Consider the following 14,540-nt stretch of genomic DNA (forward strand, 5'->3'; position numbering starts at 1 on the left):
AATTTGGCCGAACCAAAGTCCTATAGAACGTAAGAACCAGGAGCAGGAGTAAGCTGTTCGTCCCTTCGACTATACAACTGTAACATGACCTAACAACCCTTGTACTCAATACCCCGTCCGACAAATGAAATCATGCCGTATGCCTTCTTGACCACTCTATCGATCTGCATTGCCACCTTCAGGGTACAATGGACCTGAACACCCAGATCTCTCTGTGCATCAGTTTGCCCCAGGGGTTTTCCATTTATCACATATTTTGCTCTTGCATTGGATTTTCCAAAATGCATAATCTTGCATTTGCCTGGATTGAACTCCATCGGTCATTTCTCCGCCCAACTCTCCAATCTATCGATATTCTGCTGCATTCTCCGACAGTCCCCTTCACTATCTGATACTCCACCAATCTTAGTTTCATCTTCAAATTTGCTAATCAGACCATCTATACATACCACCAGATCATTTGTGTATATGACAAACAACAGTGGTCCCAACAGGGATCCTTGTGGAACACCATTGGTCACAGTTCTCCATTTTGAGAAACTCCCTTCCACTACAACTCTTCATCTCCTGTTGCCCAGCCAGTTCTCTATCCATCTAGCTCGTACACTCTGAACCCCAAGCGACTTGACTTTCTCCATCAGCCTTCCATGGGGAACCTTATCAAACGCCTTACTAAAGTCTATGTATGTGACATACACAGCCCTTCCCTCATCGAGAAACTTTGTCACTTCCTCAAAGACTTCTGTCAAGTTGGTAAGACATGACCTTCCCTGCACAAAACCATGCTGCCTATCACTAATAAGTCCATTTTCTTCCAAATGTAAATAGATTCTATCCCTCAATATCTTCTCCAGCAACTTCACCACCACTGACATCAAGCTCACCAGTCTATAATTACCTGAATTATCCTTGCTACCCTTCTTAAACAAGGGAACAATATTAGCAATTCTCCAGTCCCCCAGGATCTCATCCATGATCCAGGATGCTGCAAAGATATCTGTTAAGGCCCCAGTTATTTCCTCTCTCGCTTCCTTCAGTAGCCTGGGAATAGGTCCAATCCCAACCTGGGCACTTGTTCACCCTAATTCCTTTTAGAATACCCAACACTCGTCCCCCTCCTTACGCTGACTTGACCTAGAGTAATCAAACATCTATCTCTAAACCTCATCTGTCATGTCCCTCTCCTCAGTGAATACAGATGTAAAGTACTCATTAAGAATCTCACTCATTTTCTCTGACTCCTCAAATAACTTCCTCCTTTGTCCTTAAGTGGGCCAACACTTTCTCTAGTTACCTTCTTGATCCTTATGTACGAATAAAAGGCTTTGGGATTTTCCTTAACTCTGTTTGCTCAAGATATTTCATGACCCCTTTTAGTTCTCTTAATTCCTCATTTCAGATTGGTCCTACTTTCCCTAAATTCTTCCAAAATTTTGTCGGTTTTCAGTCGCCTAGGCCTTATGCATGTTTCCTTTTTCCTCTTTGCTAGTGTCACAATTTCACCTGTCATCCATGGTTTCATAATCTTGCCCGTTCTATCTCTCATTTTCACAGGGACATGTCTGTCTTGCTTGTTAATCAACCTCTCTTTAAAAGCCTCCCACATATCAAATGTCCATTTACCCTCAAACAGCTGCTCCCAATCCACATTCCCCAGCTCCTGCCGAACTTTGCTATAGCTGGCCTTCCCCCAGTTCAGCACTCTTCCTTTAGAACCACTCTCGTCTTTATCCATCAGTATTCTAATACTTACGGAATTGTGATAACTATTCCCAAAGTAATCCCCTACTGAAACTTCAACCACCTGACCGGGCTTATTCCCCAACACCAGCCTGAGTTGGACTATTTGAATACTGATCTAGAAAACCCTCCTGGACACTCCTTATAAATTCTGCTCCATCTAAACCCCTAACACTAAGTGAATCCTAGTCAATGTTGAGAAAATTGAAATCTTCCATCACCACCACGCTGTTGCTCCTACATCTTTCACATATCTGTACCTCGATCACACTTGCTATTGGGAGGCCTGTAGTATTGCCCCAACAGTGTTATCGCACCCTTCCTATTTCTGAACTCTGCCCATATTGCCTCACTGCTCAAGTCCTCCATAGTGCCCTCCTTCAGCACAACTGTGATATCCTCTTTGACGAGTAATGCAACTCCTCCATCCCTTTTACCTCCCTCTCTATCCGACCTGAAGCATCGATATCCTGGGGAATTTAGTTGCTAATCTTGCCCTTGCCTCAACCAAGTCTCAGTAATATCAATAACATCATATTCCCAGGTATTAATCCAAGCCCTAAGTTCATCTGCCTTACCTACAACACTTCTCACATTAAAACAAATGCACCTTAGACCACCTGGTCCTTTGCCTTCATCATCTGCTCTCTGCCTACTCTTCCCGAGTCACACTGACTTCATTATCTAGCTCCTTACAGGCATTAGTTACTACCCCTTTATTGTACACTAACCTCCTAATTTGGTTCCCACCCCTCTGCCACATTAGTTTAAACTCTGGCAACAGCGTTAACAAAAGCAGCCCATGGACATTGGTTCCAGTCCTGCCCAGGTGTAGACTGTCGGATTTGTAATCGTCCCACCTTCCTCCGAACTGGTCCCAAGTCCCAAAAATCTGAATCCCTCCCTCCTGCACCATCTCTCAAGCCACTCATTTATCCTGCCTATTCTTTCATTTCTACTCTGACTAGCATGTGGCACTGGTAGTAATCCTGAGATTACTACCTCTGAGGTCCTACTTTTTAATTTGGCTCTTAACTTCCTAAATTCAGCTTGTAGGACCTCACCCTGTTTTTTTTTAAACCCATTGGTGCCTGTATGCACCATGACAACTGGCTGCTCACCAACCCCCCGGCCTTCAGAATGTCCTGCAGTTGATCTGAGACGTCGCTGACCCATGCACCTAGGAGGCAACATGCCATTCGGGAGTCTCGTTTTCGAACACAGAACCGCCTATCTATTCCCCTTACAATCGAATTTCAGATGCAGCTTTGTGGCAAAACAAGCAGTTTTAGAAAAATGAAGTGAGATTTGAATATGTTTATTACGCTGTTCTGCACAATCCATGGAAAGGTCCATGAAGCAATGGGTAGTGAACAGACATAATTATATTACCAAACTGACAACAGTTGCAGCGGACAATATATTCTGAAAGAAATTTGAAAATTATGAAGCAAGATACTTTGGTGTCTCAACAAATCCGAAAGTAGCGTGGTTCACAAGCATGTTTGTCACTGTACACTCAACAAACTAAACAATATGGCTGCAGGCAGCAATGACTGTGTCCACCAACATGCCTGAACTTCACTGAGACAACTCAACAACTCAGTCTGATACTGTAGGTAGTGCATTTTGAGTATTAACTGTACAGTAATTCTTAAAGAAACCACACTGTTTCCTACAACCATACTTGTGCTGGGCATGGGTGGGGAGGGTGGCACGGTGGCTCAGTGGTTAACACTGCTGCCTCACAATGCCAGGGACCTGGTTTCAATTCCAGCCTCGGTCCACTGTCTTTGTGGTGTTTGCACATTCTCCCTGTGCCTGCGTGGGTTTCCTCCCACAGTCCAAAGATGTGCACTGTTGGTGGATTGGCCAGGCTAAATTGGCCATAGTGCCCAGGGATGTTTAGGGTAGGAGGGTTAGACATGGGAAATGCAGATGTAGGGGAATGGTCTGGGTGGGATGCTCTTTGGAGAGGCAGTGTAGACTTGATGGGCCAAATAGCCTGTTTCCACATCATAGGGATTCTATGAATCTGTGCCCATTTTTAAATATAGTTTTAAGTTCTTCGAATCTTCCACTGTCTGACTTCAATGGAAAATTAGAGAACACAGATGGAACGTTACCAGAAAATCTGAAGAACACGTTGTTCTTTAAGGTCCCATTGTACTGTGCATAAAATAAAACCATATTTCTAAAGATAAGTACTTCATTTAGAAGTGCTGGCAAAAAGAAAAGTTGAAGCCATGAAAGGAAATGGTACCACAGACCTGATGAGGTCCACCGCTTTTTGTCATTTACATAAATCATTTGGATGTGAACATAGGAGATATGGTTAGTAAGTTTGCAGATGGCACCAAAATTGGAGGTGTAGTGGACAGTGAAGAAGGTTACCTCAGAGTACAATGACGGGATCTTGAGCAGATGGGCCAATGGGCCCAGGAGTGGCAGATGGGGTTTAATTTAGATAAACATGAGGTGCTGCATTTTGGAAAGGCAAATCAAGGCAGAACTTGTACACTTAATGGTATGGTTCTGGGGAGCGTTGCTGAACACAGAGTGCAGGGTCATAGTTCCTTGAAAGTGGAGTCGGAGGTAGATAGGACAGAGAAAAGGGCAATTGGTATGCTTGCTTTTATTAGACAGTGCACTGAGTACAGGAGTTGGGAGGTTGTATTGTGGTTGTACAGGACACTGGTTAGGCCACTTTTGTAATATTGTGCACAATTTCGGTCTCACTGCTAGAGGAAGGGTATTGTGAAACTTGAAAGTTTTCAGAAAGAATTTACAAGGATGTTGACAGGTTTGGAGTTTTTAAGCTATAGGGAGAGGCTGAGGAGTGACCTTATCGAGATTTATAAAATCATGAGGTGCTAGAATAGGGTAACCAGACAAGGTCTTTCCCATGGGTGGGGGAAATCAAAAAACCACGGGGCATAGGTTGAGGTCAGAGGGGGAAGATTTAAAAGAGACCTAAAGAAAAACTTTTTCACACAGAGGGTGGTGTGTGTATGGAATGAGCTGCTAGAGGAAGTGGTGGAGGCTGGTACAAATAAAACATTTAAAAGGCATCTGGATGGGTATATGAATAGGAAAAATTTAGAAGGACATGGGCCAAATGCTGGCAAATGGGATTAGGTTTACCAAGGATATCTGGTCAGCATGGATGAGTTGGACAGAATGGTCTATTTCCATGCTAAACATCTCTATGACTCTAATTACATGGCCTCCTTCTGCCCTATAACTTTTATGACCCAGTGAGATATTTATCCCACCTAGTCTTTTGAGACAAAAAACTCCAATGCCATGTTTAAATTTTAACATTTCCCATTAATAAAGGTGCATTTCAGCATATTTCACAGAAGTTGTTCCTTTTTTAAATCTAAAATGCACAGAAAAAGAGATGATATCATGTTTTATTTTAAGCAAACTATCAAGCAGACCATCTCTTTATCAAAAACATCTTGCATTCTCTGCTCTTCACAAACATATTCCAGCCCCTTTCAGACAGGCATTGCCATGCAATCAACTGGGAAATACTTTCCTACAGACCCACCACCTCCTGTATCCCATAATCAGAGATACACACTTTCTTTAACCGCCACTCAACTCTTCATTGAGAAATTTTCTATATTTCCCCTGGCTTGCACCAGCACTGTACTACCACTACTTCCCTTCACAAAATAATCCTTAGCAACTCAGCCTTCTATAACTCAATGACACCTTTCAAATGGTCCACATTCAAATACTGCTGCAACCTGTTTACTGTCATACCTACTACACCAGCAAGTACACCAACTACCTTTACTTCAGCACATGTGGGCACTTCTCAGCTGCTTCACTCACTTCTCGCACTTACCATCCTATCATTTCTAGTACATTCTCCTTTATTTTCTTCAATCATATAGTTCGCCTATCCTGCTGTTTCCAAGGATGAAGCATTGAAATACAACTTATTTTGTGTAATCAGAAATTTGGTTCCTCCAAAAATATTAATGGGATTCCTGCCAAGTACAGAGTCTGATTCATGCACAGCAGTAGTAAGTCAGAAAGAACAATGGTCTTAAGGAGGTCAGAGTTGACCAATTTGCTCTATTCCAAAAAACATGTGAAATTGCACGAAACTGGTTACATTCACCAGATATTGAAATAAACACGTGCAAAGTACCATCTCCTAACTAGCGAGCAATGTGAGTAAAGAAGCTTAACTCAATACAGGCTATTCTTGTCATGACTGAAACAAATTTAAGTGTAATAAAACACTGAGGATAAAACTGCAGTGTAAAAGCAATTGTGGCTTTGCTCAGAAGCGTAAAAGACCAATTCTAACAGTAAGACTTTCTCAGTCTAAAGACAGGAATTACAACCCTTCTAAAAATATATTAACGTCAAATGTTCTGTGGATGTCTATGTAACAAAATGATTACTGAACAAATTTGTACTTCAATCAATCAATAAATAAACATGAAATACAGTACATATACCAGTTCACAGTGTATCCTGTCTGTTGCTGGAGAAAGCAACGAACAGGTATGAAGAGATGTGCAGTTTTACACAGAGGGACACATTATATATTCTGACCTTCTGTTTTGGTTCATAACAGTGAAAACATTTCAATTTCGCATCTTTACAGAGTTGCATTATATTTCATGAGCAAGTTTTCTGAAAAAGTCCTTTCCAAGAAACAATTCCGTCGCGAGGGTTTTGAAATGAAATTCTTTTTAGTTGAGGTGGTAGTCAGTATGAACAGAAATACACCCAAGGTAGATATAACAAAGTTAGATGCAAAGTAATGATACCCATACACAGCTCTGATCTCATAAGACCAAATGCAGGCACACTTGAATGACATTTCTCTATTTCCCACAACAACAGTCTGATCTCGAGAGTGAAATTGCTGATTAGTGTTGAATTTGAATGGCTTGTGCGTCATGGCATGGTACTTAATACCTCTTCTCAGAGAAGATTTTTCATTCCATTATTGTGGTTTAGATTTTAACCTATGTTCAATATTTGTTATACTTAAACTTCATACCCAAAAGTGTGATATTTATTTTAAATGACTGATTAGACTGCAATATGGAAATAATTCAGTTACAGCAATGAGTCTTAACTGGTAGAGTGATGAAAGAAAAGTCAGAGATGAGGACGGCAGATACACGTTTAGCCCATTTTTATATCCACCACAAGCTGGCCACAGGTCACAGTTCAAGGAGACAACGAGGAAATCAATAGTTAATCTAGATTCTTTTGACCACAACACAACTTAAAATGATACAATCATTGAAATAAACCACAGAAATATGAATAATTTTCTGAAAGTCAAAGAGGAAGTTGAAATATGGAAGCAACATTTTAGATGACTATAATGTAAAGTAATGTGGAAAATTTTTGACAATTAATATCTTAAGTAATTCAGTAAATCTACATTAACAGAGCCCGTCTCTTCACTGGCTGAAAGGTAGTCAGTGTCAAAGGGCTCTACAGTAGACAAACAGGAATCTGGAAGAACACAGCAAGTCAGGCAGTATCTGGAGGAAGGAGAAGTCAACGTTTCAGCTATTACCCTTCTTCAGGACTGAATGTGGGTTTGGGGGAGCTGCAGAGAAAGTGGGGGGAGGGGTGGTCACAGAATGGAGATGATAGGTGGGCACTGGTAGTAGGCATGACCTGGTTGGTTGTAGGGATGAATCCAGTTGGTGGCTGGAAGGGAGGGTCAGAAGGTGGAATGGAAGGGATGAAGTAGAGCTGGAAACGGAGCTGGGGGGGTGGGTGGAAGGTTACATGAAATTGGAGAACTCAATGCTGAGTCCTCTGGGCTGTGGTGTGCCCAGGCGGAAGATAAGGTGTTGTTCTTCAAATGTGTGCTCTGAGTCACTGTAACACTGGAGGAGACTGAGGAAAGACATGTCGGAAGTGGAGTGGGACGGGGAGTTGAAATGGATGGTGAGCAGGAGGTTAGGTTGGCCGTTATGGGCCAGGTGGAGATGCTCAGTGAAATGGTCACGTTGTCTATGTTTGGTCTCACCGACGCAGAGAAGACCACATCAGGAGCACCAGATGCAAAAGACTAGGTTGCAGGAGATGCAGATGAAGCTCTGTCTCACTTGGAAGGGCTCTTTAGGGCCATGAATGGAGGTGAGGGAGGTGGTGTGTGGGCCTATGGTTTTAGGGGAAGGTACCAGGGGGCGGGGGTTGCGCGGTTGCAGTGGTTGTTGGGGATCGTGGCGTGAACGATGAAGTGGTGAAGGGAATAGTCCTGCAGAAGGCAGAGAGGGGTGGGGATTGGAAGATGTTCTGCCTGGAGTCGGTAGAAGTATTTGAGGACGATATGTTGGATGTAGAGGCTGGTGGGGTGGAAAGCGAGGACAAGGGGGAATGCTACCTTTATTGCGTTTGTGGAGGGTTAGTGGTCAAGAGCTGTGGAGCTGGGAATGGTGGTCTTTGGGTTTAGAGTAAATGTTGGTCTGTAAATGGAAACAGAGAGATCAAGTGGATGGAGATGCCTGAGATAGACCAAGTGAATTCAAGGATGGGATGGAAATTGTTAGCAAAGTTGATGAACTGCTCCAGTTCAGACTGGGTGCAGGATGCTGTATGTCTTGTGGTGGTTCTCCAGTTGTGGACTCTGGTGGACTGGCAGGTTCTCTGTATGCTTGTGTGTGTCTCAACCTTTTTAGGGAGTAAGTGGCTTGTGCAGGTCTGAGGCTCAGTCTCCCTAGCACATCTTGTGATATCCTCCTCTGAACCCAGCCTTCTTTCCTTGTATTCTTTTGCATGCTGCAAAGGGCTCTGCTGAAATACTCATTTGCATTGTCAGTCTCATCTCTGATTACACCTGGGTTCATGCCCTAGTGCAGTCATTCAGTTGTACAGCGTCTTTCAACACATAAAAACCAAAAGAACTGCAGATGTTGTAAATCAGGAACAAAAACAAACTTGCTGGAAAAGCTCAGCAGGTCTGGCAGCATCTATGGAGGAGAAAACAGAGTTAACGTTTCGGGTCCGGTGATCCTTCCTCAGTCACTGGACCCGAAACGTTAGCTCTGTTTTCTCCTCCACATATGCTGCCAGACCTACTGAGCTTTTCCAGCAACTCTGTTTTTGTTCTTTCAACCACATGGTGCTCTTGGTTGGCTTTTGCATTTGACAGGTTTTTTAAGGCTTCAATAACCTTCACAGTGTTGTCTGAAAGCAAGTCCTTGAGTCTACTTTGCATTCAAACACGATTATCATCTGTTTGTGCCTTTCTCTGCCTGGGCTGTAGCACCCCAGGACCTCTTTATTAAAGTCACTGCCGGGAATTCGATGCAGCTCCTACCAGTCCTTCAGCTGCCATTGCTTCATAGGCAAGCTCATAATCCATGGTGTTATTCTTGATTTTCTTTAGCTTTCTACATGGCCCAGTTGCTTCATTGGACAGTATCACTTATGTGGAGAGCAGTCCTCCAATCTCTCCGCAAACTGCAATGCAGGCTTTCCGTGGAAAGGGCATTGTTAGGTCCAGTCCAGTCTCCTAACCTGGTTGGTTGTTATGGTTAGTGGTTTGCTATCTGGTATCTACCTGATCCAGAAGGGTAGCAAACAGTCGGGAAGATCTCCCTGTGGCAACCAGCGTGGAACACCCCACATTTACCATGGCTAATCCACCTAGCCTGGACACCTTTGGACTATGGGAGGAATCTGAAGCACCTAAAGGAAACCCACACAGAGGAGAACATGCAAACTTCACACAGACAGCCATCTGAGGGTGGAATCGAACCCGGGTCTCTGGCTGTGTGGCAGCAGTTCTAATCACAGAGCCACCGTGCCACCCCAAATGGTCTCCTAGTGATAATCACTTGCAGTTGCTTGAGTTCAAACACTAGGTCCAGGACTGTTGCCCCCACCGCCGCCCCAACTTGTTGGACTACTATCTAAAAAAGGTTCTGCGGGATGCAATTTAGGAATTTGAGTAGTTAAAATATTATACTATTACTGTCTTATTATTTTTACACTTCTCTGAAATTTGATCACATATTTGATCTTCTAACTTTTGCTCACTGCTGAGAAGCTTTTAGAACAGACCCAACAGTGTGTTTTTGCCTCTTCTTGTGGCTTTTTACCCCATGTTGCCTCATAATTCTCTTCTATCTTATACAGTCTATATTTTCTCTGCCTTGACAGAGATGGCAGTCTTTAACGATGGCGAGTATACATCTTAACAGTTATTGCTGATGACAGTGCCCTCTTCAGCCCAGGATTGTTTATTAGCTGGCACATTGAAGCCCTAGTTAATAAACTGTTCCAACTCCATAAATGGATCAGATCATCTTGTTCTCTTTTAATTAGCTGCTTGTTCTGTTTTTCAAACATCCACTACCAAGAAGGCTGCAATTATTTTGATGGTCTGAGGCCTTCACTGGACTGTAAAAAGACAGACTGTGCTGCATCAAGTATTCCCACAACAATTTGGTCGCAGATTAGCCCTTCTTTCAAGGGGCCATAGTCGTCTGCAAGTTGGCATGTCATTCACAAAAAAACAATCAGTGCTCTCATCAGGATCCATAAGGATCATAAGGCTGTTAAACTCAGCCTGGTCAAAATAAAATTCCGTTTAATTTATTTATTCATTCACGGGATGTGGGCGTTGCTAGCTGGACCAGCATTTTTTGCCTATCCCTAATTGCCCAGATGATAGTTAAGAGTCAAACACATTACTATGGGCCTGGGGTCACACATACCTCAGGTCAGTTAACGATAGCAGATTTCCTTTGCTAAGAGGCATTAGTGAACCAGGTAAGTGTTTCCATATCAAAAGCATTACTACCTAGTCATGAGTTGCTGGAACCTCAGCAATCCCTTGTTTGTCAAAATATCGTCAGCACAGTTTGTCACCGAATATATGAATGTATAAATCTATTGTTTGTCCAGCTAAGGTAAGAAGCCTGATTAGAAGCTAAATATGTTAATGGACAAGGCCCTTTGTTTACGGACAGAAAGAACATTTACGCACATTACATTTATTTCAACTTAACAAAATAAGTGTTAGCCATTCTCTCATTTATTTTGGGCAATGCCTTGACAACCTGCCTGGTTTAAAATTTAAACAAAGCTTAAAGGTTTTAGAGTAGATTTGTAGCTCGGGTTGTGGATATCGTGGTTGGTTGGCTCGCTGAGCTGGTTCTGGACCTATGCCTCATCATCCACTTCACCTTTAACGGTAAAACATATGAACAGATCAACTGGATACTCATGGGATCATCTATCTCTGGGCTAATAGCTGAAGTGGTGATGCAGAAATTTAAAAGTACGGCCCTTCTGCTAATCCAACCAAAACTATGGATACGCTACGCGGACGACACCGTCATCCTTATTAAACGGACCAAACTAGAGACACATGAACTAATAAACAACAGCCTCACCGGAATCAGATTCACCAGAGAAGAGGAGAAGAACAAACAGCTCCCATTCCCGGATGTCATGGTGGAACTCAAGACTAATGGGGAATTCCACACAAAGGTACACAGAAAAGCCATACACACTGACCGATTACAGAATTTTGACAGCAATCACTCTAATACAAACACAAGCGAAGTTGCATGAGAACATTATTTAAATGGGCAACAACACGCTGGAGCAGCACAGAGGTCAACCAAGAAGAAGTAGAGTACCTCTTCCAGGTCTTCAAAGACAATGGATACCCGAAAAACTGGGTCAGAAGATTCCTATTACTCAAAAGACATCAGGATAATACTCCACGGCCCGACACACTCGTCACGCTACCCTACATCAGGAACATGTCTGAACTGACCACAAGACACCTACGACCACTGGGCATCATAGTAGAACACAAACCCACATCAACCTTTTGCCAAATGCTCACCCGAACCAAAGATCCAATACCCAATATGGACAGGACAATGTCATATACAAGATTCCCTGCAGAGTCTGTAACAGACAATACATTGGACAAACAGGAAGGAAATTAACCACAAGGGTACATGAATGTCAACTGGCAACAAAAAGACATGACTAATACTCACTTGTCTCTATCCACACGGAGAAGGAGAACCACCAATTCAATTGGGACAACACCAGGATCCTGGGACAAGCAAAGCAGAGACGAGCACGGGAATTCCTAGAAGCCTAGTACTTCACTAAGAAAGCCATCAATAAACACATAGAGCTCTTTCTCAGATACAGTCCATTGCGAAGGAAAACCGGAAGTGAGGTAATCCATCCTGATGGACACCAGAGTTCAAATAACAGGCGGGAAAACACAATTGCGCTTCATTGGAGGTGCAGTGATGATTGGCTTACCTTATCCATAATATTACCCCACCATGGAAAGTCAAAGGCTGCAATACAAGTCTATCTCTTCAAGCACTTTCAGAGTTTATGGAGAGGAAGTCACAATGATTTATTTACCTGGCATTTTCCTGTGCGAATGTCGTATAAAGCCATTGAGCCATGTCGAGCCCCAACTGCTATTCTGTTACTCCTCTCACAGTAGCTTACCATGTAGAACCTGAAATCCACAAGAGAATTTCAAAAGGACTGAAATCTACTGGCATGTCATAGCGGTGAACCAGCAACAGCAACAATGTGCTTTGTGATCACTCACCCTTGTGCTGAAAATCAAAAATGTAACGTTACTTCTAATACACAAGGATAATTTTAGGACAACATGTTGGGTGTTCTGTGTCTTTAACATTTTTTTGCTAAGAAACAAAGTGGAGACAATGGTGTCAGGTGACCTGTGACAGATATTAATTCTGCCAATCACCTCCTCAAAAGCTGACAACATCTCATAAATAGGGTTAATTTAGTTTTCAGATAATACTAAGTGCTGTTTTGTTCATGGACCACACTGGTACTTTGCACTATTTGCCACCTCCATCAGAATGTGATACTGGCTAAGAATAGTTTTAGGTAGCTCACTGTCACCAGTCTTTCTTTGTCTTTGCTTTGACTCGGAAAAATCTAGGTGATTAGTGATAGCAGATACATCACTTTAGAGTATCTACAGACAAGGTACTTTTTCCAGATAACAGGAAGATTTATTGCATGATAGCATTTACGCCTGACCAAATGTAGTTGTGCTCATTGCAAGGAGCTTCGGGAGCTGGTACAAATACATCTGCTGCTTTTGAAAGCGAAGGCACAACTGTTTATCTCCACCCACATCAGTGCGTGACATCAGTAGAATGATGGAACCATTGTAATGTGAACATTAACCACTTCAGAACCACAACCTTATACAATACATTGCTGCCACCGTTCCATTTCAGAAGATATTTTAGCAATTGAATGTGTTATGCGTACAGACTTGAAATATAAACGCAATTGAGTTTAAAAGAGAAATTCTTTCTTTTAAGCCATAACTGATAGGAAATTATTAAACCGTGTGACAAAATATGTGTGGTATAGATTAAAGTTACATTTTTTTACAATAACGTAAAAGGACCATCACATTTAACACGTCTACTTCCCAACCTATCAGCACAATTTGCTAGGAACTGCAACTTTGCAAGCCATTGACCTGAAAAAGCTACATTTTAATTAGGTTCTCTTATCATTTAAAGAGAACGTATCATTTTACTTGTGTCAACATAATGCAAAATAGCATTGTATGCAAATACCTAGACTCAAGACAGTTTTCTATGTGTAGCATCAATGTAAACCATTTTAAGAAGGATCAGAGTTCACAGGCATTATGTTCCTATTACAGTGAAAAGTAAGGCTGGTAAGATTAAGGAACAATTGATGAATTAAGATAGAGGTTCTAGTCAAGAATTAAAGAAAATTTTTTTTAGATATGGGCAACTTAGTTCAATTGAATTTCTTAATCAATATAGACAGTGTAGGGACATTCTTAAGAAAGAAATCAGGAAGGCAAAGAGGGGATATGAGATAGCATTAACAAATAATAGATTCTACAAACACATTAAGAGTAAGGGGGTAACTAGAGTGAGGGCAGGGCCTCTTTAAAATCTTTCTATTGAACCCCAGGAGATGGAGAAAGTGGCAGATATAGCTCTTATAGCCAAAAAGATCAATGGATGTGGGTAAAGGTGGGATTCAGGTATCGAGCTTGACGATGAGCCATAATTGTTTTGAATGGAATAGCAGACTCAAGGGGTCAAATGGCCTACTCCTGTTCCTGTCTTCTTTATTTCTATGTAAAATTATCACAACCATACGGCGGCCATTACAGGACTCTACTCCCAATGTATGCGTCTTTTTGGATGGCACATTGATTAGCACTGCTGCCTCACAGCACTAGGTACCCAGGATCAATTCCAGCCTTGGATAACTGAAGTTTGCAAATTCTCCCCCTGTCTGCTTGGGCTTCTTCTGGGTGCTCCATTTTCTCCCACAAATCAAAATTGTGCAGCTGAGGTGGAATAGCCATGCTAAATGAGGGGTTACGGCAGTAAGGTGGGGCATAAGTCACTCTGATGGTTTGTGCAAACCAGATACGCGAATTGGCCGCTATCTGCACAGCTGGAATTCTATGAATCAATGATTGCTCTACATAAACCACCTTCATTCCAGCAATAATTGTTATCTATGCTGCACAGTTACTTTTAGCTTGTACTAGACATAATAGAAATTTTTTTGGGAGTGGAAATTTTTATTACTTGATAAACAGCATCATTTGACTTCATCTGATTGTCTGTCTCTATTCCTGAAAAGCATAATTTAAAACCCGCCTTTATAAGCAACAAGTGCTAATGGAATAATTGTATTGCAGAAACAACCTAAGCTCAGATGTTGAACCCAAGTTGGAAAGGGCTCGCATCACACTGGTTTTG

At 42.2% G+C, this 14,540-nt stretch overlaps 1 protein-coding gene across 6 annotated transcripts in view; it reads right to left on the bottom strand.

Moving 5' to 3' along the window:
- Positions 1–14,540, bottom strand: part of LOC125455412 (WD repeat-containing protein 7) — a 626,944-nt gene that overhangs the window by 117,065 nt on the left and 495,339 nt on the right. For all 6 annotated transcript variants that reach the window (XM_059649557.1, XM_048537354.2, XM_048537344.2 and 3 more), the window contains one exon: positions 12,151–12,250. In XM_059649557.1, the coding sequence (XP_059505540.1) occupies positions 12,151–12,250 (100 nt within the window). The remainder of the gene's footprint in view (positions 1–12,150; positions 12,251–14,540) is intronic.

The sequence above is a fragment of the Stegostoma tigrinum genome, chromosome 1 (assembly GCF_030684315.1).
Source record: "Stegostoma tigrinum isolate sSteTig4 chromosome 1, sSteTig4.hap1, whole genome shotgun sequence".
NCBI lineage: Eukaryota > Metazoa > Chordata > Chondrichthyes > Orectolobiformes > Stegostomatidae > Stegostoma > Stegostoma tigrinum.